The 26,884-nt window shown below is 44.0% G+C and overlaps 1 protein-coding gene across 1 annotated transcript; it reads left to right on the plus strand.

Moving 5' to 3' along the window:
* Positions 1-2,637: 2,637 nt before the first annotated feature.
* Positions 2,638-26,884, plus strand: rgmb (repulsive guidance molecule BMP co-receptor b). The gene is made up of 4 exons (XM_063195114.1): positions 2,638-3,192; positions 15,712-16,277; positions 21,156-21,362; positions 22,640-26,884. The coding sequence occupies exons 1-4, from the start codon at positions 3,084-3,086 to the stop codon at positions 23,243-23,245; spliced, it is 1,488 nt and encodes a 495-aa protein (XP_063051184.1). The 5' UTR covers positions 2,638-3,083; the 3' UTR covers positions 23,246-26,884.

Consider the following 26,884-nt stretch of genomic DNA (forward strand, 5'->3'; position numbering starts at 1 on the left):
CTGGGCCCATGAGGGCCCTGCCCGCATTGGTGGTAGGTAGCAGCCAGGGGCCCTATTGTGAGCTTGGCATGACTGTAGGGGTGGGCAATGGGGCGGGGGGGGGCTATTGGTGTTTTTGCCCTTGGGCCTCTGTGTGCGATTGTTCCTCCACTGCTGCCTGCTGCTTTACGCCTTGCGCTGTGCACCTGCTGATTCATTGTAAGCCGTCTGCATTCCCCAACACCTCCATCACCCTTTCCCTCCATCGCCTTCCTTAGCCTGCTTCCGCACAATCACCGCCAGGCCGCACTTGCAATGCACCGCACCGCACTGCACCACACCACAGCGTACCGCCATTTACATTAGGCAAATGGCTTTTCCATGCTATTCACACTGCCAGGGCATGTATAAAGCGCCGTATAGCCTGGTGTAATACGGACCATGTGTCTACATTAAGAAAAATGGAAAATGTTTTTTTTGTATGTGTGTGAGTGAGTGGAACTAAAACAAATGTGATGCCAAAGTGTTTATACACATATTATGTATAAACACACACGCGCGCGCAGTCGCACGCGCACACACGCGCGCGCGCGCACACACACACACACACACACACACACACACACACACACACACACACACACACACACACACACACACACACACACACACACACACACACATGTATAATGTACAGATGTTTGGTGGCTTTCATGGAGGTCTGGTGTCAATAAAAGCCACACTGAAAGATTTCACTCCCACAAACACTGTGAAATGAATGTTACACGCACGTAATAGCGCACTCTCTCTGTACCATTAGTGTGTGTGTGTGTGTGTGTGTGTGTGTGTGTGTGTGTGTGTGTGTGTGTGTGTGTGTGTGTGTGTGTGTGTGTGTGTGTGTGTGTGTGTGTGTAGTGGGGGGGAATCATGCAGCTTGAAACGGAGCAGCCTACAGACAGTACAAAGCCTATCTGAAGCCTATCTGACTGTGTGAGAGAGGAGATTTGTAACTCTCCGACTCCCCCACCGGGCAGTGAAAGTGCTGCCGCCGCTAAAGAGCTCGCAAGGCCCCGGGCCTATAAATACCCCTCCTGCTCCTTGCTGCAGTTGTCGTCCCACACAGGAAACGGGAATAGGAGTGGCTTGTAAATTCTTTGAGTGTCTGTATTTTCGCTCATACGCTTTTGTGAGGCAGCAAAACACATTATCATTTGTTCGCGTCAGTTGGACAGTTTGGTTATCTCTGTGGAGCGCGACGAGATGCGGAGGTGAATGACATGGAGATTAAATTGACACATGTCAAGCGTTTGATTTACGAATAGCTTGAACAAAATGCCATGCTGGTTGGTATGCTGTTGTAATATTGTTATTGTGCTACTATTACCATTCAACGACAGCGAGTGTCATTTTCAAATTATAGGCCTACTTATTTTTTTTATTTTGTATAATATGGAGCTAGGCATATAATTTGTCTATGCTTTTGCATATAGGCCTAGGTAGCCTAACGTTACCATGAAATTGAAATGAAAGATTATGAAGCCTAAGAACGGAAATGAAAATCAGAGCTCCACACATCCAAATAAAACATGAATTGTCTGAGGGCAAACAACATTCCACAAAACACAACACTGGTCCATGTGTTTTACTAGTTGGCTATCATCACAAGACATGCAAACAAAACACCGCTCTAAAGGGTAGGCTAAAAAGAAACAACAGTCGGTCATAACATTTACCCAACTATTGCTGTCCTCTCACTGCTGCAATTTAATCATAATTTTGTTAATCATCTGCAAGCGCGGTTCAAATGCGCTCTGAAGTCTAGTCAGAGTTTCCTTCGTCGCTGCGCATCGAACCACATCAGTGAAGAGATGGTGTCCCATGGAGCTCTGTGGCAAGCCGTTTCAATGAAAACAACGATGTTGTTTTTGCTCCATTGGTATGGCATAGACCTTACACCTCATTTCATTGAATTCTGTAATCTACATCATCATTTCTTAGATAGCCTACAGTGCTGCTGCCCAAGTGACTGTCCAACCACATAGGCCTACATTATTGACATATCCCTATAGGCTGTAACCTATCTAGGCCTATTCGAGCTATAGGCCGCCTATGCCAAAAGTATGTAGGCCTATAGGCTACTGTAGACTACAACTGGAATTTACAACTAGACTACAACTAGAAAGTATCATAATGTAGTTTTATAAGACTTTGGACTTGGATAGCCAAGATAGGTCTACAATCTACAAATTAGCCTAGTTTTCCAATCCAAATATGTTTCATTCATTCCTGGCCTAAATATGGAGCTATATCACACTATGTAGGCTTATTGCATGATAATGAGGATTTAAATGTAGAATTTGTTTTTCACAGTCAATAAATTGTCATTAAGATTAAAAATTGCATTGAACAAGACCAAGAATGCGGTTGAAGAATAGGCATACTCCTTGTTTACATGTCCTACATATGAAAAACATAACTCAATATATCAGACAATTCTGTGATTTTCAGAATTCTGCTGTGCAACATTTCTTAGGTGAAGTGGTAAGTGCAGACTAAACCTTAACGGCTTTCCACAAGCTCTGCTCCCGAGAAAGCTATAACTCAATGGGCGGTGCTTGTGCTCTCCATGGGCGTGGTTTCCGCTAAACGGAGGGTTTGGTTGATTTGCAATCGATTAGTTGGAAAAGACGGGGGTAGATTTCTAACTGTGGCAGAGAAATGTGATGTGCAGCGTACGTGTATATGCAAGATTGCAGCGTTCCGGACGAATCAAGCAGACGATTTTCAGTTGAGCGGAATTGTCCACATGGATGGCACACCAACTTCGAGTTTTCAAACTAAAATTCAAGTGTGTTTTCTTTAACGGCTCTTTATAGTATACAATTACGTAGGCTATTTCTTTTGCCTTCGCTTTGCATTTACGCGCGGGGACGCACGAGATTCTGAGTCTAATGCAATTTCGGAGCACGGGAAGCCGGGACTTAAGTAGAAAACAGGAGAGCAGACACGGAACAGAGGCCCGATTTCTCCGCATCGCCCACAAGTCCACCTCTGTTTCTCCCGTGGAGTAGGCTACGTGAGTCTCACCACCGCGACCTGGATGGATGGGCATGGGGAAAACAGGATATTGTTACCCCGAGGCTGAGCGCCTCATCTACGCGTCGTCGTGTCTCCTGCTGATCTTGCTCACTTTCTCCACCGTAGTCCACACAGGTAAGAGATATTTCCTCGTCGCTTTCTTTCTCCCTGCCTGCCTGCTCCAGTGTTTTTTGCCCTCTGACATGTCAGTGATAACACGACACTCCTTGTGTTGTTGAGCGCTGCCTGTTATCTTCTGACGCTCGCTTTGAACGCCAATTGTCTGCCTTATTGCCAGAGATATGCTTTATTGAAACCGCAAATCATGTTTACATGAGCTAGACTGAACTTTGAGGGAGTTTGGGGTCGTAAAACTACCCCTTCCTAGTTCACGTTCGCTCGGATTCCTCGCCGTGCTCCCGAGCTCGCTGTTTGTTCCATTAAGGATCTCCGCGTATCAGGCTGTGGTGCCTGGCTATTAGAAGCTAGTAGTTGAATCAAGGCAGTCGGAAGACACATTGGGAAGTTCCGATCTTCGCTTTCTCGTTGTTTGGAAAATTGAAATTGCAACTCTGTTTTACACTGTTTGGCGGATGCGCCCTTCTCAGTCCCATGCGCCAAGCAGTGACAATCGTTTGCTAAAAAAAAGTTCCAATGTCGCTTTCGTGACACATGTTCTGTGTACAGTAGCCGGAGACAAAAGTAACTAAACCAACACAAGATTCCTCTCCATTGTAAGTTTGTTTGGCAAATGGACTTCGTCAGTAGGACGCTGCATTGTTATAATGTAGAAAACATGTGGAAGTCACGTTGACTGGTGACTATTTCGTTTTAATTGAATCACTTGCCATACGTTACTTTACATGGTGTATATTATATGTACAGGCTTTTAATTAGTAATAACAACTTGTTATTGTCATTACATTTGGCGTTATTAATGCTCAATATGACACCGAAGTCAGTCCACGCCCTTTAGATTTCTTACTGCTCATGCTGAATGCCGTGTCACTCATCCGTGTTGCATAGAAGAGAGCGGTTTATTTTGTGCAAGTGTTTCTCAGCTATCCTAACCCGGCAGTTCCGTCCCTGACCCGAGCATAAGATACCGTCAATGCAAGCCCACACGTTCAATGGCCTGTTTTCTCTTGGCTCGGTGACAGCGGTTCCACTTCGGGTGTCCTGACCGTTGCCCGTGTTCGCAGCCATCACAAATGAATGGTGAGATGGTATGCCGCTGGGTAACCATTCAGCAGTCACACCTTTATAATTCATTTAACATGGACCACGGACAGATGGACATGATACGGCTTTAAGCCACCAAGACCAGGCAGTGACTCAAAGGCAGACATATATAGGCTACAGGACAAAACATGGCGTAGATTTTTTTTTAAAGAGACTCCAAGCAATTTGCGCTTTCACCCCATGTGAATGCGCATGTGTTGAGGTCTGTTTGCCGCTTTTGTTTAGTTTTTTTAAAAGAGGGCTTCCCTCCTTTACCTCCACTTGTTAGGACAACTGTTGCTTTTATGTCATTTGGACAGCTGCACACAACCCAGAAGACAGCACATGCATGTACAAAGTACCATGTGTCTACTTCGTAACGCATTGGTTTTGTTATCTAGAACGTTGTCTGAAAACTGAAAGAGCAGTTGAAATTATTTTCTGGCGTCTCTATCAAATTCAAAACGATCAAATGAGGAGAGACCCCATTTTACTATTCTGCCACATCTGTAAAACGTTTTGTAATGCTTTTGTCTACTTGGTGAAGAAAGCCATTCCCATTTGTCATCTGCCATCAGACAGCACAAAACCGCAACAACAAAACTCAACCTCTGCATTTAACCTAACAGCAGGGAGTGGAGTAGGGAGTAGAGCAGAGGTGGGGGGCAAGCATTACAAAGATGACCAAGCAGGGAGTATTGTGCACATGTGAGGGTAGCACTAGGCCTAGGGTACCTGACCTCTGCCACATGGGGGGATAAGTAGTATAGCACCAGAGTCCTGGCTATTCACTCTCTCACCCCCTCTCTACCCTGCCCACCTGTCGGGTCGTCCCGTTCGGTATGGTGTGGAGATTCGAACCTGTGACCTTTTGGGGGGTTGCATGCATGTCCACCTCCTTTAACTGCTGACCCTGTAATTGCCCATGAAGAAATTCTTACGCATCAAAGCTTTCCAAGATGTTCTCCTGCTGGAATCAATGACGATATGCTCTCTAAAAATCAAGCAACACTTAAAAAACAACTGCTGTGTAGGTACACAGTCGTAAAGACACCTGGATGTGTTATTATTTGTCATTATTATTACTCAATATTGCTATTATTAAGACATTTTTCCTGGAATCCATCATGAGATGCTTGCTTAAAACCAGCACTTCAAAAAACAACTGTTGTGCAAGTACACCGTCGTAAAGAAAAGACACCTGAATGTGTTGTTTATTTATCACTTTATTAAGATCTTCTCCTGGAATCAATGATAACATGCTCTCTCAAAACAAACATCGCTTGAAAAGGCTGTTGTGCAAGTACACAGGCATACAGACACTTGGATGTGCTGTTTTTATATGTCATCAGACTGGAATGTCTTTAACCGTCACTATTCGCATGTACAATTTACATTATAAAAATAACCATACACATTGAGATTGAAAGCACTCAGTTCAGTGCAGGCATTAAAGGGATTGTATACATCACAGTGGGAAAGTTACATATATAGCCTATATAACAAATAAAGGGGATGTTTATGTTATAGTATAGATGAATTATTACTTTATTGCTTCTTCTGGGGTCCTGGAGTTGAGAGACATTCCTCCTAAATCACTGAATCGTTGAGGGCTCAGGAGCGCAGCTCCCAATCTCCTGTCGCACAAAGCCCAGGATGCTGCTGCAGGGGTAACAAAGGATTGCTCAGGCACTAGTGTTGAAGATGTCATTTTAGATTCCCTGCCTCGCAGAGGAAGAGAGGATGGAACTGTTGTGTTGGTGTGTAATGTGTGTGCGCACACACTCATGTTTTTTGGGGAAATGGTGGTGAAGTGGTGGACTCTTTGTGTGTGTGTGTGTGTGTGTGTGTGTGTGTGTGTGTGTGTGTGTGTGTGTGTGTGTGTGTGTGTGTGTGTGTGTGTGTGTGTGTGTGTGTGTGTGTGTGTGTGTGTGTGTGTTTAGAGGTGAGGGGTGGTGTTGTGATGCTGTTAGAAAGAGAGAAAAGAGAAATAAAGAGAGAATGAGCAAGGAAAAGTGAGTGAGAGAGAGAGAGGGGCTCTCCTGCTTGTGTGTTGTGTTCTTTGTTGGTGGTTAAGATTCACTCCTGTGAGGGAGCGAGGGCGGGCGGGCGAGGCGTAGGGCCGCTGACCCCTGTGCCCCGGCCAAATTCCACATCTTGAAATTTCACTCCGACACACCAGCAACTGAGGCCCTCCTGAGCGAAGTGAAGCGGGAGAAGAAGAGAGGGAGAGAGAGAGAGAGAGAGGTAGAGAGAGAGAGAGGAGAGGGGTGGGGGAGAGAAGGAAGGATAGGGAAATGGAGAGAGAGAGAGAGAGATGGGGTAGGGAGAAAGGGAGAGAGGGGAAGGTAGAGAGAGAGAGGGAGAAGAAGGGACAGAGAGAAATAGAGAGAGACAGAAGGAGAAGGTAAAGAGAGAGAGAGAGAGAAGCTACAGAGAGAGAAGAAGGGAGAGAGAGAGAGAGAATGGGAGGAGAGAGGGAGAAGGAGAGAGGGAGAGAATGGGAGGAGAGAGGGAGAAGGGAGAAGGTCTGCTCCTCTCCTCTGCTCAGAGCTACCCTGAGAGGGCCACCCTGAGAAAATATTTCCCGCTACTTAATTACAACAAGGCAAGCGCTGTGTGGTGTGCTCCTCTGAGAGAGAGAGAGAGAGAGAGAGAGAGAGAGAGAGAGAGAGAGAGAGAGAGAGAGAGAGAGAGAGAGAGAGAGAAAGAGAGAGATATAGATTCATGGAGGAAGCTAATTCATCAATCCGCTAATTCATGGAGGAAGGAGAAAACTCAAATTAATTTTGGGGGTGGTGTAGGGGGAATTTAAATAAAACCCTTGTGCGTTCCCGTCTGGTATAGATGAAGAGTCTAGGTGTAGAACCGTCTAAAAGCTGTTACAAAAATCTGCAATGTTTTGTTTCAAAATAGCATTTTCACCAAGTAATCACAGTCGAAAAGCCAGTTAAATGTTATCAAGTACAGCATGTCAAGCTCAAGCAAAATTAGATGGGCTGTTCTTTGAAATTGACTCCATTTATAGAAATACACTTTTTGTAAACACGTCACAAATGCACTTAGAGTGTTTTGCATCTGAATTCTTCATATATTCTGTATGTATGTCGATTGGTGAGGTTTTGAAAACCAATAATATCAAGCACATTGTTCTTGTGGAACTGCAAAGAAGTGATAACAATAAAGAGAAGTAGCTGTACCAGAAAACATAGCATATGTTATGGCTTGTGAGCCTGAGACATTGGTGCATGATATTGTAAATTAATAAGCAAAACACTTTAGCTTAAACCATGTCAGTGAACACTTTGAAGACTTAAAAGAATATACACAAAGCAAAGGCCTCCAAGCCATATTTATATATCCGGTAAATACCTCACATTTACATAGATACAAAATGGACGTTTCAGCTTTTTGGTTTATCAGTGCTTTGAAACACTTTCTTAATGGATTATCCAGTACAATTGTTAATGTGTACCGATCTGACTTCTGTGTCTTCTTGGTTGTAAAGTGATTACAGTGTTTACTCAACATTGTGAAAGTAGACCCATACGTGTTCTCAGTCCAACAAAGTGTGTTTTCAATCCGTGTTTTTAATCTTTTTTTTTCATAAGAGAGTGTTTAGTACAGGTGTGTATGTGTGCAGTTCTGGCTTTTCCTGTGTCTGTTGCTGTTGTACTCTTGGGACATTTAAGGCCCCTTGTCTGTCCAGCCACACAGTAGATTTTACAACGTCAGTTCAACAAAGAGACTCGACACAGTGAGTAGGACCAAGGTGAAGAATATAAAATCCGACTGCTTAAGTGTGCAAAACGAATGAATATTTTGACTTTGCTGTAGATTGTAGAGCAAGTAGTCGTCTCGTCTCTTCTGTTCTGTTCTGTTCTGTTCTGTTCCGATGCGATTGTGCTAGTCAGTCACAGGGGGGTTGAGGTAGAGAGTAGGGGGGAGGGTTTTAGCGGCTTCTCCATCTGACAAGGCGCTGAGAAATTCTTGTTGTGTATGTGACGGCCGAGCCTGTCTGATTTTACACCTCTACTGCCCCCAGCTGGGGCCCAGCATGCCTAGCTTCACTGGAACACAGAGCGAGAGAGAGAGAGAGAGAGAGAGAGAGGGAGAGGGAGAGCGAGAGGGAGAGAGAGAGAGAGAGAGAGAGCGGCTCCAGCGCTAGCACTCTACGCACTACATTGTGTTGCCCTGCTGCTGCTGGTACATGCACGAACGCACACACACGCGCACGTGTACACACACACACACACACACACACACACACACACACACACACACACACACACACACACACACACACACACACACACACACACACACACACAGACACACACACACACACACACACACACACACACACACACACTCTCTCTCTCCGGTGCCACTCATTCACTGCTTCCATGACAGAGCAGAATTGTACCGGAAGATCCCCTTTAGTTTATCTCTGGATCTAAATCAGACCTACTTACATACATATCCCTGAGAGAGACACGCACACTTACACGCACGCACACACGTTTTATTTCTTTCCCTCTCTCTCTCTCTCTCTCTCTCTCTCTCTCTCTCTCTCTCTCGCTCTCTCTCTCTCTCTGTCACACACACACACACACACACGCACACACACGTTGTTTGTTTGTGTGACGCAACGTCATGAGAGACCCTTGAGAATGAGTGCATGAGAAAGAGAGAGAGACAGAGAGAGAGAGAAAGAGAGAGACACATACAGAGAGAGAGAGAGAGATGGACAGACAGACAGACATAGAAAGAAAGAGAGAGACAGAGAACGAGACAGACGGACAGAAAGACATAGCAAGAAAGAGAGAGAGCAAGAGAATGAGAAAGGGAGAGAGAGAGAGGGAGAGAGAGAGAGATACCTATCCAGGGCGGCAGCAGTGTGCTTCTCCTCGGTCAGGGAGGGAATGTCAGGTGATGACTCCTAATTGTGTCCAGCTGGCCAATGGTGAAAAACAGCTTGTGTGGATGATTTTGGCAAATCCGATTAGATGTGGCCGTCCGTCCGATCAGGAGGGCTTCAGGGGGGCCTGTGATGGCAGCGGTGGTGGTGGTGGTGGTGGTGGTGGTACTGATGTTGTTAATTCAAACACGTAGCCCCTTTGCTGTACCTCCAGTGGAACGCTGTAATAGCCATTGTACTATAAGTACCATAGTACTACAATACTATGGCATAACATAGGGCCTTGGGTAATGCATTACGACTTGGTCATTGCCATTCTGGTAACAACAAATATATAACTCTGTGTCTTAATGCACGCAGTAACTCCAGTGGTACGCTGTAATAGTCATTGAAAAGTTAGCAACCATAGTGCTAAACTACTATGACAGTGCACAGGGCCTTTAGTAATGCACTATGACTTGGTCATTGACATTCTAGTAACAGCGAAGTTATAATGCTGTGTCTTAATGGGTTAAATGATACTATTATGTTTAAAAAAAATTGGACTCTCTCTGTGGGACGCCCAAGTGACTATTTTCCAGTGTACCTAATGTGGTTGATGGACTGTGTTGTAACTTTTTTTAACCCTTTGAGGAGTACCATCACAAATATGTGATTAGAATTTTGCCCAAATTTTGAGTTCTCATTATGATGTCATAATGTCTTTGCGAGATTTTTATGTGATAAAACCACCACAGAATCAGCTGATCAGTGAAGTTACCTTTGTTGGAGGGAAATTGTGGCAGGGTTATTTTTTCACTTCTACTTGCACCTCTGACATCTGTGGACAGAATAGAATAGCAGGTTACAAAGGTGCACAGCCTTCAGCAGGACACACACACGGTCACAGACGCAGTCGGTCATACGGGGCTGGCTGTTTTTCTGTTCTGGGTTGGCTGGCTGAAAAGGCCTTCTGTCTCGCTATTCACAATCGTCAAGGCATGACGTGCTTTTCCACGAAACGTGGTTCTATATCTGGAGTAAGGTTGTTGTTGTCTGTTGATCTCCGCCATAACCACATTTGATGTTGCCTCTTTCCCCCACATCACAAGTCTTCTCCAGACGGATTGATGAATTCTCGCTCCATCCACCAGAGACTCTTGCCCTGATGCTGGAATGTAAATAAATACTTCACAAAGTCTCTCGTGATCAAAGCGTTGTCTTCCATCAGCCACAACTGGAATTTGTGGTCCTTTATAAGGAAGCCAAATATCTGTTGCATTCAAAAGCATGTCTGATAACACGTAGCTGGCTCAACCCACATTGCATTAAACTCAGCTGGTGCTTATCAAGAGTGTTACCCACTGTTACAGAAGTCTACAGCAGTGTTTCACAACCAGGGGTATGTGTACCACTAGGGGTACGCGAGCACACTGCAGGGGGTACGTGGAAAAATGTAATTATTATAAAAAATGTATGTAGCAGTCATATCAGGACAGAGAAAGCGATATAGAACATGAATTATGGGGTACTCACGGCACAACTAAGATGCTTAGGGGGTACGAAAGTCAAAAAAGGTTGGGAACCACTGGTCTACAGGGAGGGAAAATCCCGCTGGAACACTGTGGGGTTATATGTCTTGTCTCAGGGTACCTCTGCCATGGGTGAGGATGCAGGAAAGTATTGTCATTATTACCATCATTTAGTCTCTCACCACTGTTGTTGCTGCTACGGGGCTCAAACTTGCAACCCGCTGATCCCAACCATTGGGTAGGTATTTGGGTCATTGCCTTGAGGTGAGGCCCTCCCTCTTTGATCTACCCTATGCCTGATTTGAAAACCTGAAAATACAATTTGTGTCACATTACGTGAAATGTCATGACATTACATTACATTGATTTGCCAAAACGACGTACAGTTACGTAGGTACAGGGTATTGGTTACGGTCCATGGAGCAATGTGGGGTTAGGTGCCTTGCTGAAGGTCACTTCGGCCATGGATGAGGGTGTTATATCGCAGTGGTTCTTAACCTTTTTTTCTTAATGCACCCCCTTACCTGCGCTCAAGAAAAGCCGCGCACCCCCGACCGCAACTTCTTCATGTTTATACGCACTAAAAAGTGATTTAAGTGACTATTTACAATAATTCTTCCTCGGGACATTTTTAAATACCTTATTTTCTTTAAATGGGAACCAAAACGTGTTTTAATTTGGTTTTGATTTGGCCTAATTCTAACGTTCCCAAACAAAATTTTGGTTGCAGCCTCAACACAAACAACATTCCGTGCACCCCCTGGAATCTCAGGCGCACCCCCAGGGGGTGCCCGCACCCCAGGTTAAGAACCACTGTTATATCGGACAGCACCTACATTGTTCCTGCTGGTGACGGGATTCGAACATGCAGCTTTACATATGGTCAAAAAACACTACCCCAACATAAATATTACAGAAGATTCGGGTGACATATTGATTGTCAGAACGAAGGTATTGAATTGGCCTGGCCTCTTGCGGCATCCTCCTCTGCATCATCCTCTTTCCTCTTCACAGGCTGGTGTGAAATATAGCCAGCCAGGCGGGTTTGACAGTGGAGAAGTTCATAATGCACTCACTCTATTGCACTGGAGAGCACATCAGGATGGGGTGGGGTGGCCGCATTGGCAGGAACAGCAGCACTGCTTGATGGGGGAGTGCTCGCTCTCTCTCTCTCTCTCTCTCTCTCTCTCTCTCTCTCTCTCTCCCTCTCTCTCTCTCTGTGTCTCTGTCAGATTCAGAAGATTAAAGGTTTGTTAATGTAGAAGCAAGAGTGGCTATTGAATGATCCAACAAATGCTCTCATTTGTGTGTATGTGTTTTTTTGTAATTGAATTAGGCCGTACATCAAGAACAAGTGTGATTTGAGGGAGTGGATCGCAAGTGTGTCATTATCTCGAACCCTTTTAGTGAATTGTATGGGTAGCTTGCCAGATATGTACGTAAGTGATGTATGGAGTAAGTAGAGAGCATTTGGCTACAGTGTTTCAGAGATTCATCGTTAACATTTGTCCTGAACTGAAACCAGACACAAATGAAAAGTCATGCTTTCAGCCAGCCAAGTATTCTTCTGCCATTGGAACACAGTATGTTTTCTTCTCTTTAACGGTTGCCGTGGGGCCTGCACTCCAAAAGCACAACTATTTGGTTTGGACTATTGTATTATGCTTCAACCTTAAGGCAATGTGTCTGGGTTATTAATATGTTGTGGCAAGACCTGAACATTTCTCAACAGAAATTAGATGCCTTTTACTTGTTTTCTTTCGGAATGTTCTAGCTCTCGGCCGATGTGCACTCACAAAGCTAAGATTCTTCCCATACCTGGAGTGTTACGCCGACTTTGGAAACATAAACAAGGAAAGGCTTGCTGTCCAGGTGCAGGTTTGGCTTGGCTTGGCCTGGCCTCCAGAGGCCAGTCCCTGGGGAATGCACCCGGTGTCTGGGTGTCTGTCTGTGGGGCCTCTGCCCAGGTGATGGCTTTGTAAGGGCTTCCTGTTGGCCTGGTTTCTGTACTCCTACCCCATTTGGCCTGTGCCATGGAATTTGACTCTACTGAAATGGAATGCCCATGCATCTGTTGTTTGCCTACCAACCACCAGTCAACGCCAACATTCCAAAACAAGTACAATCAGCCGCACTCCTAAAGCTTAACTGAATGTTTGTTGATTTGTTGTAACTGTTTGGTGGGGATTTCCCTTTTTAAAAGACAACTTTTAATACACTTCATTAGAGGTCTTTAGGCTGTTTTTTTAACCCATTAAGACAAGGCGTTATAAATTTGCTGTTACCACAATGGCAATGACCAAGTCGTAGTGCATTACTAAAGGTCCTGTGTCATGTCATAGTATTGTAGTACTATGGTAGTTAACTTTCAATGACTATTACAGTGTGACACAGGATGTATGGCGTGCATTAAGGGGCAACTCCTGCCAATTTCAATGTGCTGTTGTATTGCTCACGGTCACGCCGCATTTTTTGGCTCAGCCCTTTCCGAAATATGAGCTATTCTAATGGGGGCAGCTTTTGTTTACATTAAAAAAAAACATTTTTATTTATTCCCAAAAACATCCAAAAGGTTATGCAACATCAGCAGACAGCTAGCAAACAGCAATACCTTTTGGGAAAATATTTGGAGTAGGCCTATGCTCATTTAAAAAAAAAAAATGTAAACAAAAGTTGCCCCCATTAGAATAGCTCATATCTCAGAAAGGGCTGGGCCAAAAACTGCGGCGTCACCGGGTACTGACAAGTCGAGGGTAGCGTGAGCAATACAACAGCACATTGAAATTGGCAGGAGTTGCCCTTTAAGGGGCTACATGTTTTTCTCACAAATTGAGACCACACACACTCCACATAGTAAGACCATATCCAGTAGTGATCCCAGAGAGTGAATGCACTAACTACTGTACTTAAGAGACTGTAACAAGGACAGCATAATCTATGATAGTTTTGTTTTCTAATATCCCCTTTATGTTTCTAAGGATTGTATGGCAATGGTGTCTAAAGTGAACACCAAGTCAAGTTTACACACCAAGTCAAGTCTTCGCATGTACAGCAATAACACAAAATGACATAATAGTGCATATTTGGTGCCCGTAAAAGCACCAATAAAAACGAGGAAGGAAATAAAATAACCCCAGACGTCAGTGTGACTTACAATCAAGTGGGAAAACTGTCTTTCGATTGGATTAGAGCGAGGTAATAGCAGGGGAGGATGTGATTTGTGGAGGGAGGATATGATGGTTTAGACGAGAGCGACAGGGGAAGTTTGGTCACCATGGCCGCAGGTTTTGAGGCGTGAACGTGGGATAATGAGGATGATGAAATGATTGGTTTTCTCTGACATGGTTGTAGACTGTCTAAGCAGATGTTAAGAAGTGTATAGTTGGGATAAACCATTAACCCTTTGCGCAGAGCCTATGTTTTTTAACCTCACTGTGACCAAAATTGACCAAGTAATGTCTCTGTAAAGTCATATTAATGTTGTTATAATGAACTAATCTTTTCAATAAAGAGTGAATGGACTGGTGGGTCCATCTGCACATAGAGTGCACAGGCTTTAAAAGCACATAGTGAAATTTAATTCAGTACAAAACAGTGAAAATCAGTGCTGAATTGAGTGCAGTTGAGGTGAAGTAGTTGTACCATATTGTAGCGTGTGTAGCTCTTTCTTGTGTTGGTAAGGATCCATGGCATCTGTATTTTGTAGCCGCTGGATTTTGTTAATGTTTGATTATGACTTATCTACTTGCACTGTGTGTGCAGGGAATTACAGTAGACTAACGGGAAGAAGATGAATGCTTTGATGTTTAATACATGGACTGTTTTACAGTCTATTGGAGACATGAGGAGGTTTTACACAACAGCCAACGGTATCTTTCTTTTAAAGCTTCCCGGTCCACCTTGCCGTTTTTATATAAAATGTGTTAAATGCACTATGCAAACACACTTGACCTAACTTGACTAGACTCTCCCTTCCCTTTTCCCTCGCCTGTTTCAGAGAGAATCCCCACTCACCTTAACTGTCTGTATGAAATACGCTATACAAACACACTTGACAAGAGACGTCCTCTTCTCTTCTCCCCCTCTCCCTTCGTTCAGAGAGGAAACCCCACTCATCTTGACTGATGAATATGAAAATACTCCTGATTTGACTCTCTTTTCCTCATCCCCCCCCCATCCTCTTCTGTTTCAATGGAAAGCCAGGCACACTCTTTACATTGTCCTAAAAGCTCTGTTCCCTGCTGTAAAAAGAAAGCCAGTTGTTTAAAACTGAACTTTTGACTTTTTATTCAGCTCAGTGAATGACTTGACACGTTATATTCACCAATCACCTATATACAACACTTAATATCCATATTGCCCTCCCTGTTTAGGAGAGAAGTCCTTCTTACCTTGTAACTCTTTGTTTCTCACCACTGTGTACCACGCCACTCTGTATAAAGTGTGCTATTCAAAGAACACATTTCAATTCGATCTTTTTGTTACTCGTTTTGTAAATCTTTCTCTCCCACACTTTGCAGTTTCTGCCTCACTCACCACATTGTCTCAAACTCTAAAAAGACGTTTTACACTTCCCCCATGCTTTGTATATCGCTATGGCTGTCCACTTCCGTACGTTGCTTTGGATGAAAAACATCTGCTAAATGTAATGTTATGTAATGTAATGTAACTAAAATCTTGACTTGACTGTGTATGAAATATGCTGTACAAATACATGGGGGCAGCCGTGGTCTAATGGTTAAGGAAATGGACTTTAGATCAGAGGGTTGCAGGTTTGAATCCCACCCTCCTACTTCCTACCACACTCCATTGCTGGGATACCCTTGGCACCTTACCCCATACTGCTCTAGGGACTGTAACCATTACCCTGTAAATACCTGTAACTTCCTTTGGATAGAAGTATCAGCTAAGTGTAACGTAATGTAATACACCTGACTCAACTCTTTCTCTCGTTTTCTTCTCTACTCCCTCCCTCCCTCCCGTCTTCTTCCCCCGTTCCAGACGGCAGCCAGCCGCACACGCCGCAGTGCCGCATCCAGAAGTGCACCACCGACTTCGTGTCGCTGACATCGCACCTCTCGGCGTCGGCCGATGGCTTCGAGGCGGAGTTCTGCAAGGCGCTGCGGGCCTACTCGGCGTGCACGCAGCGCACGGCTAAGAGTTGCCGCGGCAACCTGGTCTTCCACTCGGCCGTGCTGGGCATCAGCGACCTCATGGCGCAGCGCAACTGCTCCAAGGACGGCCCCACCTCGCCCACGCACCCCGAGGCGCCCGCCCCGGAGCCCTGCAACTACCACAGCCGCCACCTGCAGCAGCAGCAGCAGGCGAACTGGCTGGGGGGCGGCGCCGGGGGTGCCGGCGGCGTAGGTAGCAGTGGAGTTGTGGTCAGGCCTCCGAACTACTTGTTTTGCGGCCTGTTTGGAGACCCCCACCTGAGGACGTTCAAGGACCACTTCCAGACGTGTAAAGTGGAGGGCGCCTGGCCGCTGATCGACAACAACTACCTGTCCGTGCAGGTGACCAACGTGCCCGTCGTCATGGGCTCCAGTGCCACGGCAACCAACAAGGTCAGTCATGCGCTAAATGAATCATCATAACATTAGCAACAACAACAATCACAGCAATTCTAGTATTATTATAATGATCTTTTACTTGTGTAGCATGTCCCTTCTGTTCATATGAAAGTCATTGAAAGTCACAGTGTGACAAACACACATACGACAACAGAGACTACAAACCATGTTGTTTCACACATACTGGTAATTGTAACAAAAAGTAATGACAACAATGATGATAATTCTAGCGTCTTTATTTGTTTGGCTCATTTAATATGAGAACTGTATCGTACTGTACTTCATATTAGATATTGCACTGGGCATCTGAACATCTGGACATTTGAACTGACCATTAAACCTAATCAACTAACTACGCTGTTACATTCCATTTTTCGGGTTAATAGCAGTTCAAACCACTTCAAGCACAGGCCAATAGAGTTTACACGAGAGAGAGAAAGAGAGAGAGAGAGCGAGAGAGAGAGAGAGAGAGAGAGAGAGAGAGAGAGAGAGAGAGAGAGAGTGAGATATGTTAAGGATACATTTACAACTGGGTTGCCAGATAACTTAATTCCCCAACTACGGGAAATGCGGCTGGCCGGATCAGGCCTTCACAGGTGCAAGCTAAACAAAGGCACCAAACGAAGGGCCTCGTGACCGGCGCTTGTGACCAGGCACGCCGTTCCTAAATCCATAATGGCATTAATGAGAGAGCATATAGCATTTAGTGAAGTACTTGACCTACGATGAACTGTGTTTGAAAGAAGCCATTGCTTGCTTGCTTGCTGTCTGCTTTCAAAGTGGTTGAAAGGGAACTATTCTGAAAAAGGAGAGTTAACCCAATAACTTTAACTCCAAATAGAAGTGGGTTGTAGTGGTTCTTTGTCCGTGACGGAGATGAGAGGCGTTGTTTGAGTTTCCTTAAAGAGAGATGTGTGGTGCAGATGTGTTCTCCTATGTATATACTTAACTATAAGTTCTATCTATAGCATGACACAAAGATGCCTTTGTGGCACATCTGTGAACTTGAAGATGCTCATTCATTCAGGTCAGGGATCTAATTGAAAACATGTTGCTTAACCCTTTAGCGCAGAGCCTATGTTATAACCTTATTGTCACCAATATTGTAATGGCTATGTCTTAATCTGTTACTTAAGGCTCTCGGTAATGTCATAGCAATGTGTTATGATGTAGCTGAGTATTTTCAGCAAATAGTGAATAGGCCTGCTGGCGACCCCATCTGCACTAAGAGGCTACACCGTTGCTACTCACATCTGAAGTCATCATGGCAAAAAAAGAAAGTCTAGCATTGCTGTCTACCCATGAAGCTTGCAAGCCACAAGCCTTGCCCTTAATGAAGGCTTGGGCCCTCAATAAACAGAAAGTAGAGTATGAGTTATTGGCCTTGTGACTCTGGACACACGAGGCTATTATTAGCTATTAGCACGTAATTATTAGCACACACACGTCTGCACTAAAGGGCCTTTCAGATACTTGCCCACCAAAAGGCCACAGCTTTTCATCTTAACTTTTCCACCATGTCATCTGAGGACAAAACTGCCATTCATTGTGGGCTAATGTAACACCACACTTGTCGTTAACAAACTGACATTTCCTCCGCTTGCTTGATTCGCTGGAACATTTTTTTTTCAATAAGATGAACTTTGCACTGCAGGAGTCAAAGATCTTTGAGCGCCATTGACTGTGATATGTATTTTAAAGTGGTAGTCTTCAGTGTGGCATGACGTGTAACAGATTTATAGTTCGCTTTTTCACCCAACCACAACTCAAGGGTGTGTGTGTGTGTGTGTGTGTGTGTGTGTGTGTGTGTGTGTGTGTGTGTGTGTGTGTGTGTGTGTGTGTGTGTGTGTGTGTGTGTGTGTGTGTGTGTGTTGTGCTCCTGGTTTTCCTTGGTTCTCTGGTTGGTATTTTTCGTTTCATTACTATCAATGAACTAACCTTCCCTATGATAACCTTCCCAACCATACATTACACTTTGCTGATGCTTTTATCCAAAGCAACTTACAGTTCTTTTAAGTACAGGGTATTGGTTACAGTCCCTGGCACAGTGTGGGGTTAGGTGCCTTGCTCAAGGGCACCTCAGCCATAGAGTGAGATAGAGAGTAGAGGGGTGGGATTAGAACCTGCAATCCTCTGATCTAAAAAACAGCTCCTTAACCACTATATCAGTGGTTCCCAACCTTTATCTTCAGGGACCCATGGTTTTACCATTGTATGCTTTGGTGACCAGTGGAGTCGTAGGCATGTGCGTATTTTCTCAGTCATTTCAAATTTGTGTTAAAGTTTGGTTTTCACTCCCAAGTTGAAGTTTAGGGTCTATAGAACAATTTGGGTTCGAGTGTCAAACACACAGATAACAAAATGGCCTGCGGAGGGCGCTCTAAAATATATAAACTGCTATAACTTTTTATTGGTTTAACCAAATTTAACATATGAGGTATGCATGGATTCAGCATTAAGAGGAGGAGCTGGTGAGCGAAGTATTTGGTTACCAGATTAAAGACACACTATGTCATAAACACACTTTTAGCCCATGGACAGCAAAATTCAGGGTTTTTTAAGATAAAGGGTGGAAATGCCCTCCAAGTTGCAATGAAACATCATTTATTGTTACAAGTTATTGTAAATTAAGCCTGGTATATCATTCAACTTGATTTGTTCAGAATATCCCTGAAGCACAAAGATACCTAGGATACCTATACGCAAATATGGCTGCATAAAGCCTATGTAATATTTAGGACACAAAATGGACATATTCAGGCCTATGCGCTGAGCTGTTCACACATTTTTTTTGTAAGTGAATGGGGTCACATCATAGGGATTTTAAAACTGCTCTCTTTGAAACATTTTGAAGAGTTGGCTTATGATCATCTTCACACAGTTTGTATTCAGAGCCAATACCTCTCTGACAATGCATTTACCTAGTTGATACAAAAACCCCAGGACAGGTCACCTCTCACTCTAACTGCCACAGTTTGTGACATTATCATCTTGACTATTCTACCATTCATTTCAATGAGGGGGAAAACAGAGAGAAAACTGAGGAAAAACAAGTCTGGTGAACGAATGAAAGGGGGTAGGCCAGCGAAAAATACTCCACCCTGAGACCTTTTCGAGCCGTTCGTTTTGGCACTCGAACCGTGTCTCTATCTCGAACGCTGCAACGATTCAAAGCTGCCGTACTAATGCATGCCGATTTCCATATGCCGAGGTGAATGGAAAAATGTAGAATAATAATAAACTGTTGATGAACAATTAATATGCTTTCCTGCAAGCATACTAAATAAACTGTTGGAGAACAATTAATGCTTGCTGAGGCCTTTGGCAAGCATACTAATACTAATACTATCGGACTATTTCATACATGGTAGACACAATCATCTGCTCTGGGAACTGTCCATTTGTTACAAGCGTAGTTGACAGGAATGAAAACCGTTCTTATTATCTGCATTTGCCAGAAATGCCTGCCAATCTGGTAACAAATGAACAGTTCCCAGATTTGGACTACACTACCAAAGCAATGCAGTTGCCAAAGATGTTTTCCAACTAGAGGTGAAGTGCAGCTGTACTAGTACTTGTACAAATAGACCTGCCAGATCTCGGTGCAAGTGCATGAAGGCAGAATGAAAGTGCACACGTCTGTGCAAGTGCACATACAATTTCTAAGACTGACCACTGACTGTTTTTGCATCTGTTCTCTGTCATAGTTATTGTAGAGTGGAGTATTGGAATAAATGTTAGCCCTATGGTCCTCTGTTTACTTTTTTAATGCAAGAAAAAAATATGTCCCCCATAGTATTTATCATCATCATCATCATCATCATTATTACTATTATTATTATTATTATTATTATTATTGATTTACTTTCTTCCAGATATAAAGTGTTTAAGTTGTGAATAAAATGATGGCTTTATTGAAAAAAAGCTGGAACTCATGATCCTAAATTCTTAAACTTTAAGTTGCAAGTTGGGTCCTAAATATCACATAGGCTTTATGCAGCTATATTTGTGTATATGTATCTGTGTGCTTCAGGGATATTGTGAACAAATCAAGTTAAGTGATAACCCAGGCTTTATTTACAATAAATTGTAACAATACATTATGTTTCATTGCAACTTGGAGGGCATTTCCACCCTTTATCTTAAAAAAGCCCGGATTTAGCTGTCCATTGGCTAAAAGTGTGTTTATTACATAGTGTGTCTTTAATCTGGTAACCAACTATTTAGCCCACCGGTTTCTCCTCTTCATGCTGAATCCATACATACCTCATATGTTACATTTGGTTTAACTAATCAAAAGTTATAGCAGTTTATATATTTTAGAGCGCCCCCCGCAGGCCATTTTGTTATCTGTGTGTTTGACACTCGAACTCAAATTGTTCTATAGACCCTAAACTTCAACTTGGAAGTGAAAACCAAACTTTAACATCAATTTGAAATGACTGAGCCTATTACGACCCCACTAAACCGCGCGAGCGCAGGGAGTCACATGATACGCTCTGTTTCCTGCGAAAATTCATTTTAGTTATTCCTTTAGGCCTATTCGTCTTTGGTCAAATATAGAATAAATATTTACATTTACATTTTGTGGCTTCTATGCATACATAATTTGAATAAATGCTTTGTCATTTACATTTATTCAATATCGGCTATTTAAGGTAGGCCTATTTAAAATGAAACCCCTTAAAATCAAGAAGGCTTGGCGACCCCCTGTGGATCTTTGCCGACCCACAGATTGGGTCCCGACCCACAGATTGGGAACCACTGCACTATATGATGAATACAATGAACTTTCTGTTGTCCAGGTTACAATCATCTTCAAGCTATACCAGGATGAACATTAATGAAAATGATGAACTTTCTGTGGTCTAGGTTACAATCATCTTCAAGCCGTACCAGGAGTGCACCGACCAGAAGGTGTACCAGGGCGTGACGGACGACCTGCCCGCGGCCTTCGTCGACGGCACCATCAGCGGCGGCGACGGCGAGACCAAGAGCTTGTGGGTCATCGAGAAGTCCTCCGGTCACCACGTGGAGATACACGCCGCCTACATCGGAGTCACCGTCATCGTGCGACAGGTGAATACAAAAAAACAGATTCAATACAAAAAAAAGAACAGAATAGTGAAAGTGAAAGTGAAAGCCCATTGGGAAACTCCAACTCCCATTGTCATTGTGACACAGCACTCCACAGCACATAAGTGAACACTGCAGACCGCACACCATGAAATTGCATTTATGCCTCATCAGTGCAAGGGGGCAGCCCTGGGGAGCAGTGCGGTGGGACGGTACCATGCTCAGGGTACCTCTGTCATGAAGGAGGATGGGAAAGTGAACACTAGTTAATTACTCCCCCCACCAACCTGGCGGGTCGGGAGTCGAACCGGCAACTTCTGGGATGCAAGTCTAACGCCCTAACCGCTCACCCATGATTGCCCCTATAGCATAGAATAGAATGCCTTTTATCGTCACTCAATTACACAAAGCTAATTGTTAGTGGTGTGCATTGGTACTGCCCTTACGATATGGATTCAATGATAATTTGGCAGGTAATGACTTGATTTTACGATGCATGCTCGCCTACTCGCCACTCTTTCATGGAACGTTCGCTGAAAGTTCCCGTGGCTTGGGGGGGCGCTGTGGCGCAGCTCGCTAAGCCCCCCACATTTGGCCCACGGGGACCCCGGTTCGAGTTCGCCCGGGGTCATTTCCCGATCCCACCCCGTCTCTCTATCCCACTCGCTTCCTGTCACCATCTCAGACTGTCCTATCGAATAAAGGCATAAAAGCCCCTAAATATATATATATATATATATATAAAAGAACATTCCCGCGACTTTAACTGCCAATGAACAGGCGAGAAGTACCGAACTCTGCATTCCAATTGGTTACTCGCTTACTTGCCTCGCTCGAAGATAAAATATCTTCAACTCGGGATCCGTCCACATCGCATCGCTTGTACAGTACTCGCCTACTCGCCTGCTCGTCTCGCTGGAACACATTGACATTCTATTGACTTAATTCGCTGAGCGAGTAACTAGTAGCGACGTGTGTGTACGGCCCTTTATTGCAGATGGGGTCGCTGGCGGGCCTATTCACTATTTGTTGATAATACTCAACTAATACATCATAACAACATTGCTATGACATTGCTAAGAGCCTTAAGTAACAGATGAAGACATAGCCATTATAATTTTGGCGACGGTAAGGTTATAACATGTACTCTCTGCACTAAGATGTTAAGTAAAAGATAAAGATTTGGTCATTACAATTTTGGTGACGTAAGGTTATTACATTAAAGGCTCTCTGCAAAAGGAGTAATCCTCTCCATGCTAATACATTTGTCTGTTTGGCAGGTGGGCCGCTACCTGACGCTGGCGGCGCGCATCCCGGAGGAGATGGCCATGGCGTACGACGCCGAGACCCAGGACCTCCAGCTCTGCGTCAACGGCTGCCCGACGTCGGAGCGCATCGACCGCGACGGCCACCTTCCTCTACCCACGCAGCAGCAGGCCGGGATGAGGCACCCGCACTCCCACAACCATCACAACAATCACCATAGCAACAACAACAACCACAATCACCACAGCAACCACCCTCATCACCAGCAGCAGTACCAGTATCAGCAGCAGCATCAGCAGCTGCCACGTCCGCACACCCAGCGCGTGGTCTACTCCCTGGAGGCGGCCATGAGCAAGTGCCGCGAGCACCTGGAGATGAGGGACATCTACTTCCACTCGTGCGTCTTCGACCTGCTCACCACGGGCGACGCCAACTTCACCACGGCGGCCTACGACGCGCTGCGGGACATGAAGGCGCTGCACCCCAGGAAGGAGAGGTGGCACATCTACCCGCAGTCTGGGGCCCCCTCTGCTTGCCGCCGGGGCCCGGGGCCTCTGCTGTGGGCCATGGTTGTCATGAGCCTGCTCTGGACACTGCGGCACAGTGCTGCGCTTTGGTGAACACGCAACGTGCAGCTGAAGGAGCGCCGGGACATCTACCCGCAGCTGGTCAGGGGCCTCCTTCCACTGGGCCCCTGGAGACAGGTGCGGAGGCCCTGTGTTAAGAGTATTCGCTGTGTACATGTCATTGAGGCGCTTTTGGTGAAAACACAGGCGACTGAATAAGCATGTGAAAAAACTGTACCATACGGACCATGCTGTTTTCTTTTATTTTTTTTGGTAAATGGTACGAGTGAAGCTACAACTTTAAAACCGACAGACAGACAGACAGAAAGTGTTAATGTATATACTGTGCATAACAGGAGCGAAGACTGTCAAGACTTTTTTGGTCCTGGAAAAAAAATGTACTCATGTCTCGTTGTCTGTAGATTTGGTGTGCATTACTTTTGTTTTCCTCCGAAGACCTGGATGTAGTCATTTTGGTGTGTGAATTGTAAATTTTTTTGATACCTCAAGACCGAGGACGTTTTAACAGAAGCACTTTATTTTTTAACGTTTTGCAAGAAAAAAAATACAGCAAAAAAAATGCAAAAAAAAAAAGAAAAGAAACTCACCCGAACAAAACAGTGTTCTCCTCCAAACCCAAGACCCGGTGTTTATGGAACTGCTTGGAACGTCAATGGAACAGATGGTACAACATAAAGGACCACCGCCCTGACAATTCAGCGGAACAGTTTTGAAAACACAAGTGCAATCCATGTTTTGAAAGTGGGGGTGGGGTCAGAAGTCAAGATGGATTCTCTAGGATCTCGGTGATGCTAGAATACTTTTCATTGTGCTTTTCATATGCACACAAGGTTCGACGCTCTAACTTCACTCATCTGGACTTCTTTGTCTACTTATCAACAGCGCTACTGGTAGCACTTGGTGCTGGACCATCAAATACAGGACCTTCCTTGTGACCTTGATCTGACCCTGAAGGTCACACACACACACAGAGACACACACCCCTATGTACTATAATATTTCACTCTGGTTAATCCCTTCCTTCCTTCTCTGTTCCCTATTATCTTTCTTCGTTCTTTCTACAGCTGGCAGGGTGATGATGAGGTACTCCAATGAACCCAATAGCAGTGACATCAATGTCAGGGGAGCATTTTATATCCAAGTTGCGTCAAGCAACAAGTGCTTTTATGAACAGGTTACAGGCTATTTGAGGTACACATTGGTTGTTGTGGTCGCTGTGAGAATTGTATCCCTGATGAGTGACCATCTATGGTTTACATTATACAGTTTGTCTCCTTTTGGTGTGTTTTAAAGCTTGATTTCCTGTACAGTCTTACATATTTCAACACATTTTTTTCCACAGATCAGCATCATGTGACTGCATGCTGATTGACAGTAAAACAGAAGCAAAGAGTTCTTACATAGGACACACATGTACCATAAATGTCGAATCCTGCGCAACGCTGTCTTACCAGATCCATACTAGTCAGGGCGATGATGACGAAACTGGAATCCAGTACTGCAAAGAAAGAACCCTCTGCAAGTCAAGATCAAACTTTCTTGATACCAGTCAGTCAGGTACAAGGAGTAACCAGAGTGGTGTTTTTAGTTTAGGCCTAGCATACACGTATGCAGATATTTTTTAAAAACGCATTTTTTAAAAATCCATTTTCAAATTCTGTTCCCGTTTACACAGTATGTAGATTAAAACATCACCACCTCTGTTTCTGGTTGTAAAAAATATCTTCTTTTAGGGTGCCAGAAATCCCTTTGTTTGTGAACATGAGGCCAGGAGTGCATTTCTCGACAGTGTCATTGCTAACTAAGTTAGCAACTTATGCAAGCTGCCATTTGCAACCTGCTAAGTTGCTAACTGGTTAGCAACGACGCTTTCGAGAGATGAGGTCCAGGACAAATGCGTTTTTAAAAAACTATCCACATACGTGTAAACAGGATTACTCATGGGGTTAATTCCAAGAACCTAGCTAAGTAGTAAACTAAGTTAGATGGTGGTAAATCATCTAATAGAGGAGCCCGGGGTCCTCATTTTCTTGATTTAATGAAACGTGTGGATCTATTAGCAGGTTTACCACGTTCAGAAGGTTAACTAAGCCAGGTATATCACTTAACCATGTTCTTGGAATAGCCCTCACAGTACTTCTTTTCTCTTCATTGTTTCCTCTCAGCAAGCGGCACTGACGATCACCTTATGGAAATGATGGATGATTGATTGGTTTTGATTAGATGATTTGTCAATTGGATTTTGTACTTAAGTTTTTTTTATTTTATTTTATTTTTTTGTTATTTTGCTAACCAAAGATGAACTTACCCAAACCATAGGGTGGAATCAGAGCGGAGCACATCTGAAGTACAGATGAACATTGTGTGTGCGTGTATGTGTGGTGTGCGTGCGTGTCGATTTTCTGTATGTGAGTGTGTGTATGTATGCGCGTGTGTATGCGCGTATGCGTTTGGAATTTGTTATATAAAAAAAACAAATGTGTAGGTGAGTGATCTGATCTCTTATGTTCCAATAGCTCGTTTGCATTGATATGAATGTGCTTCGTTCAGTGCAGCTTCCTCTGGTCTGTTGCTCCTTCTCATGCCAACTTTATTGCTCTCTCTCTCTCTCCTCTCTCTCTCTCTCTCTCTCTCTCTCTCTCTCTCTCTCTCTCTCTCACACACTCACACACACACACACACACGCCTCTTATTTGCTTTGATGGAACAATATTCTCTGCAGCAGCAAGAGGGTCTGAGTTGAAGAGATGAGTGTTGCCCCTTGAGACACGAGAGAGGGAGGGGAGGTTTATGACAGTTATGTTTTGCCACACTCCTCCTCCTTCTCTTCCTCTTCTTCCTCTTCTTCTTCCCCTGCTCCATCTGTCTGTCTGCAGTTGGTAGGAGTTGGTTGCAGTCCAACGTAGAGCAACCATTTTGAAAGGAATTTTTAGTAGTTGTGTATGAGATGCCAAAACATTCCCACCAGTGGTACCACCCTGAGTGACATCCCAAACTCCCTACTTTTTTTTTTCAAAATCACATAATCACCTTGTAAAAATATGACATTGCTACTGTATATTTCTTTCTTTTTTTTGTTTTTTTTTGTTTGTTTTTTTTGTTTTGCAACTACTGCCAGTGCTGAAGTGCTGCTGCCATACTGTGACACGTCTTATAGATTGTATTTAGAACACTGGGAGTTTGACAAGGAGCTTATGGTGGTGATGAGAGATCAGATCAGAAATTGATATCATAAATAGTCTCTATTTCAGCGTGAGCTGAGGTGGGATATTTATGACAAGAACAAGGCCTTGGAGTGCAATCAGCTGCAAAGTTTTAAAGCCTACGTCCTGTGTTAAGCTTTCATTAGCATTTTTTTGACTTTGTGATCTCCTTTTTATCGTGAGTGAATATGAGTTTTTGTTTTTGTTTTGATTTTTGTTTTGTGAAGAGTGACTGCTCAATGTTGATACTTAAATTATTTATATATGTAGTGTCTTGTTAGAGAAAGTTAAGCTCCATACTCTTGCTGTTGGAAAAAAAAAAAGTTTCAGATGTGATTGTACTGCCACCTAGCGGAGCATCATTGTTACAGCAGTGTTTTAGTATTGTACTGGATGCGGTGAAAAAAAAACTGATAAAAGGAAAACGTGTGTTTTATTTAAAACAATAAATTAAAAGTACAAAAAAATA

The sequence above is a fragment of the Engraulis encrasicolus genome, chromosome 3, assembly GCF_034702125.1.
Source record: "Engraulis encrasicolus isolate BLACKSEA-1 chromosome 3, IST_EnEncr_1.0, whole genome shotgun sequence".
Classification (NCBI taxonomy): Eukaryota; Metazoa; Chordata; class Actinopteri; order Clupeiformes; family Engraulidae; genus Engraulis; species Engraulis encrasicolus.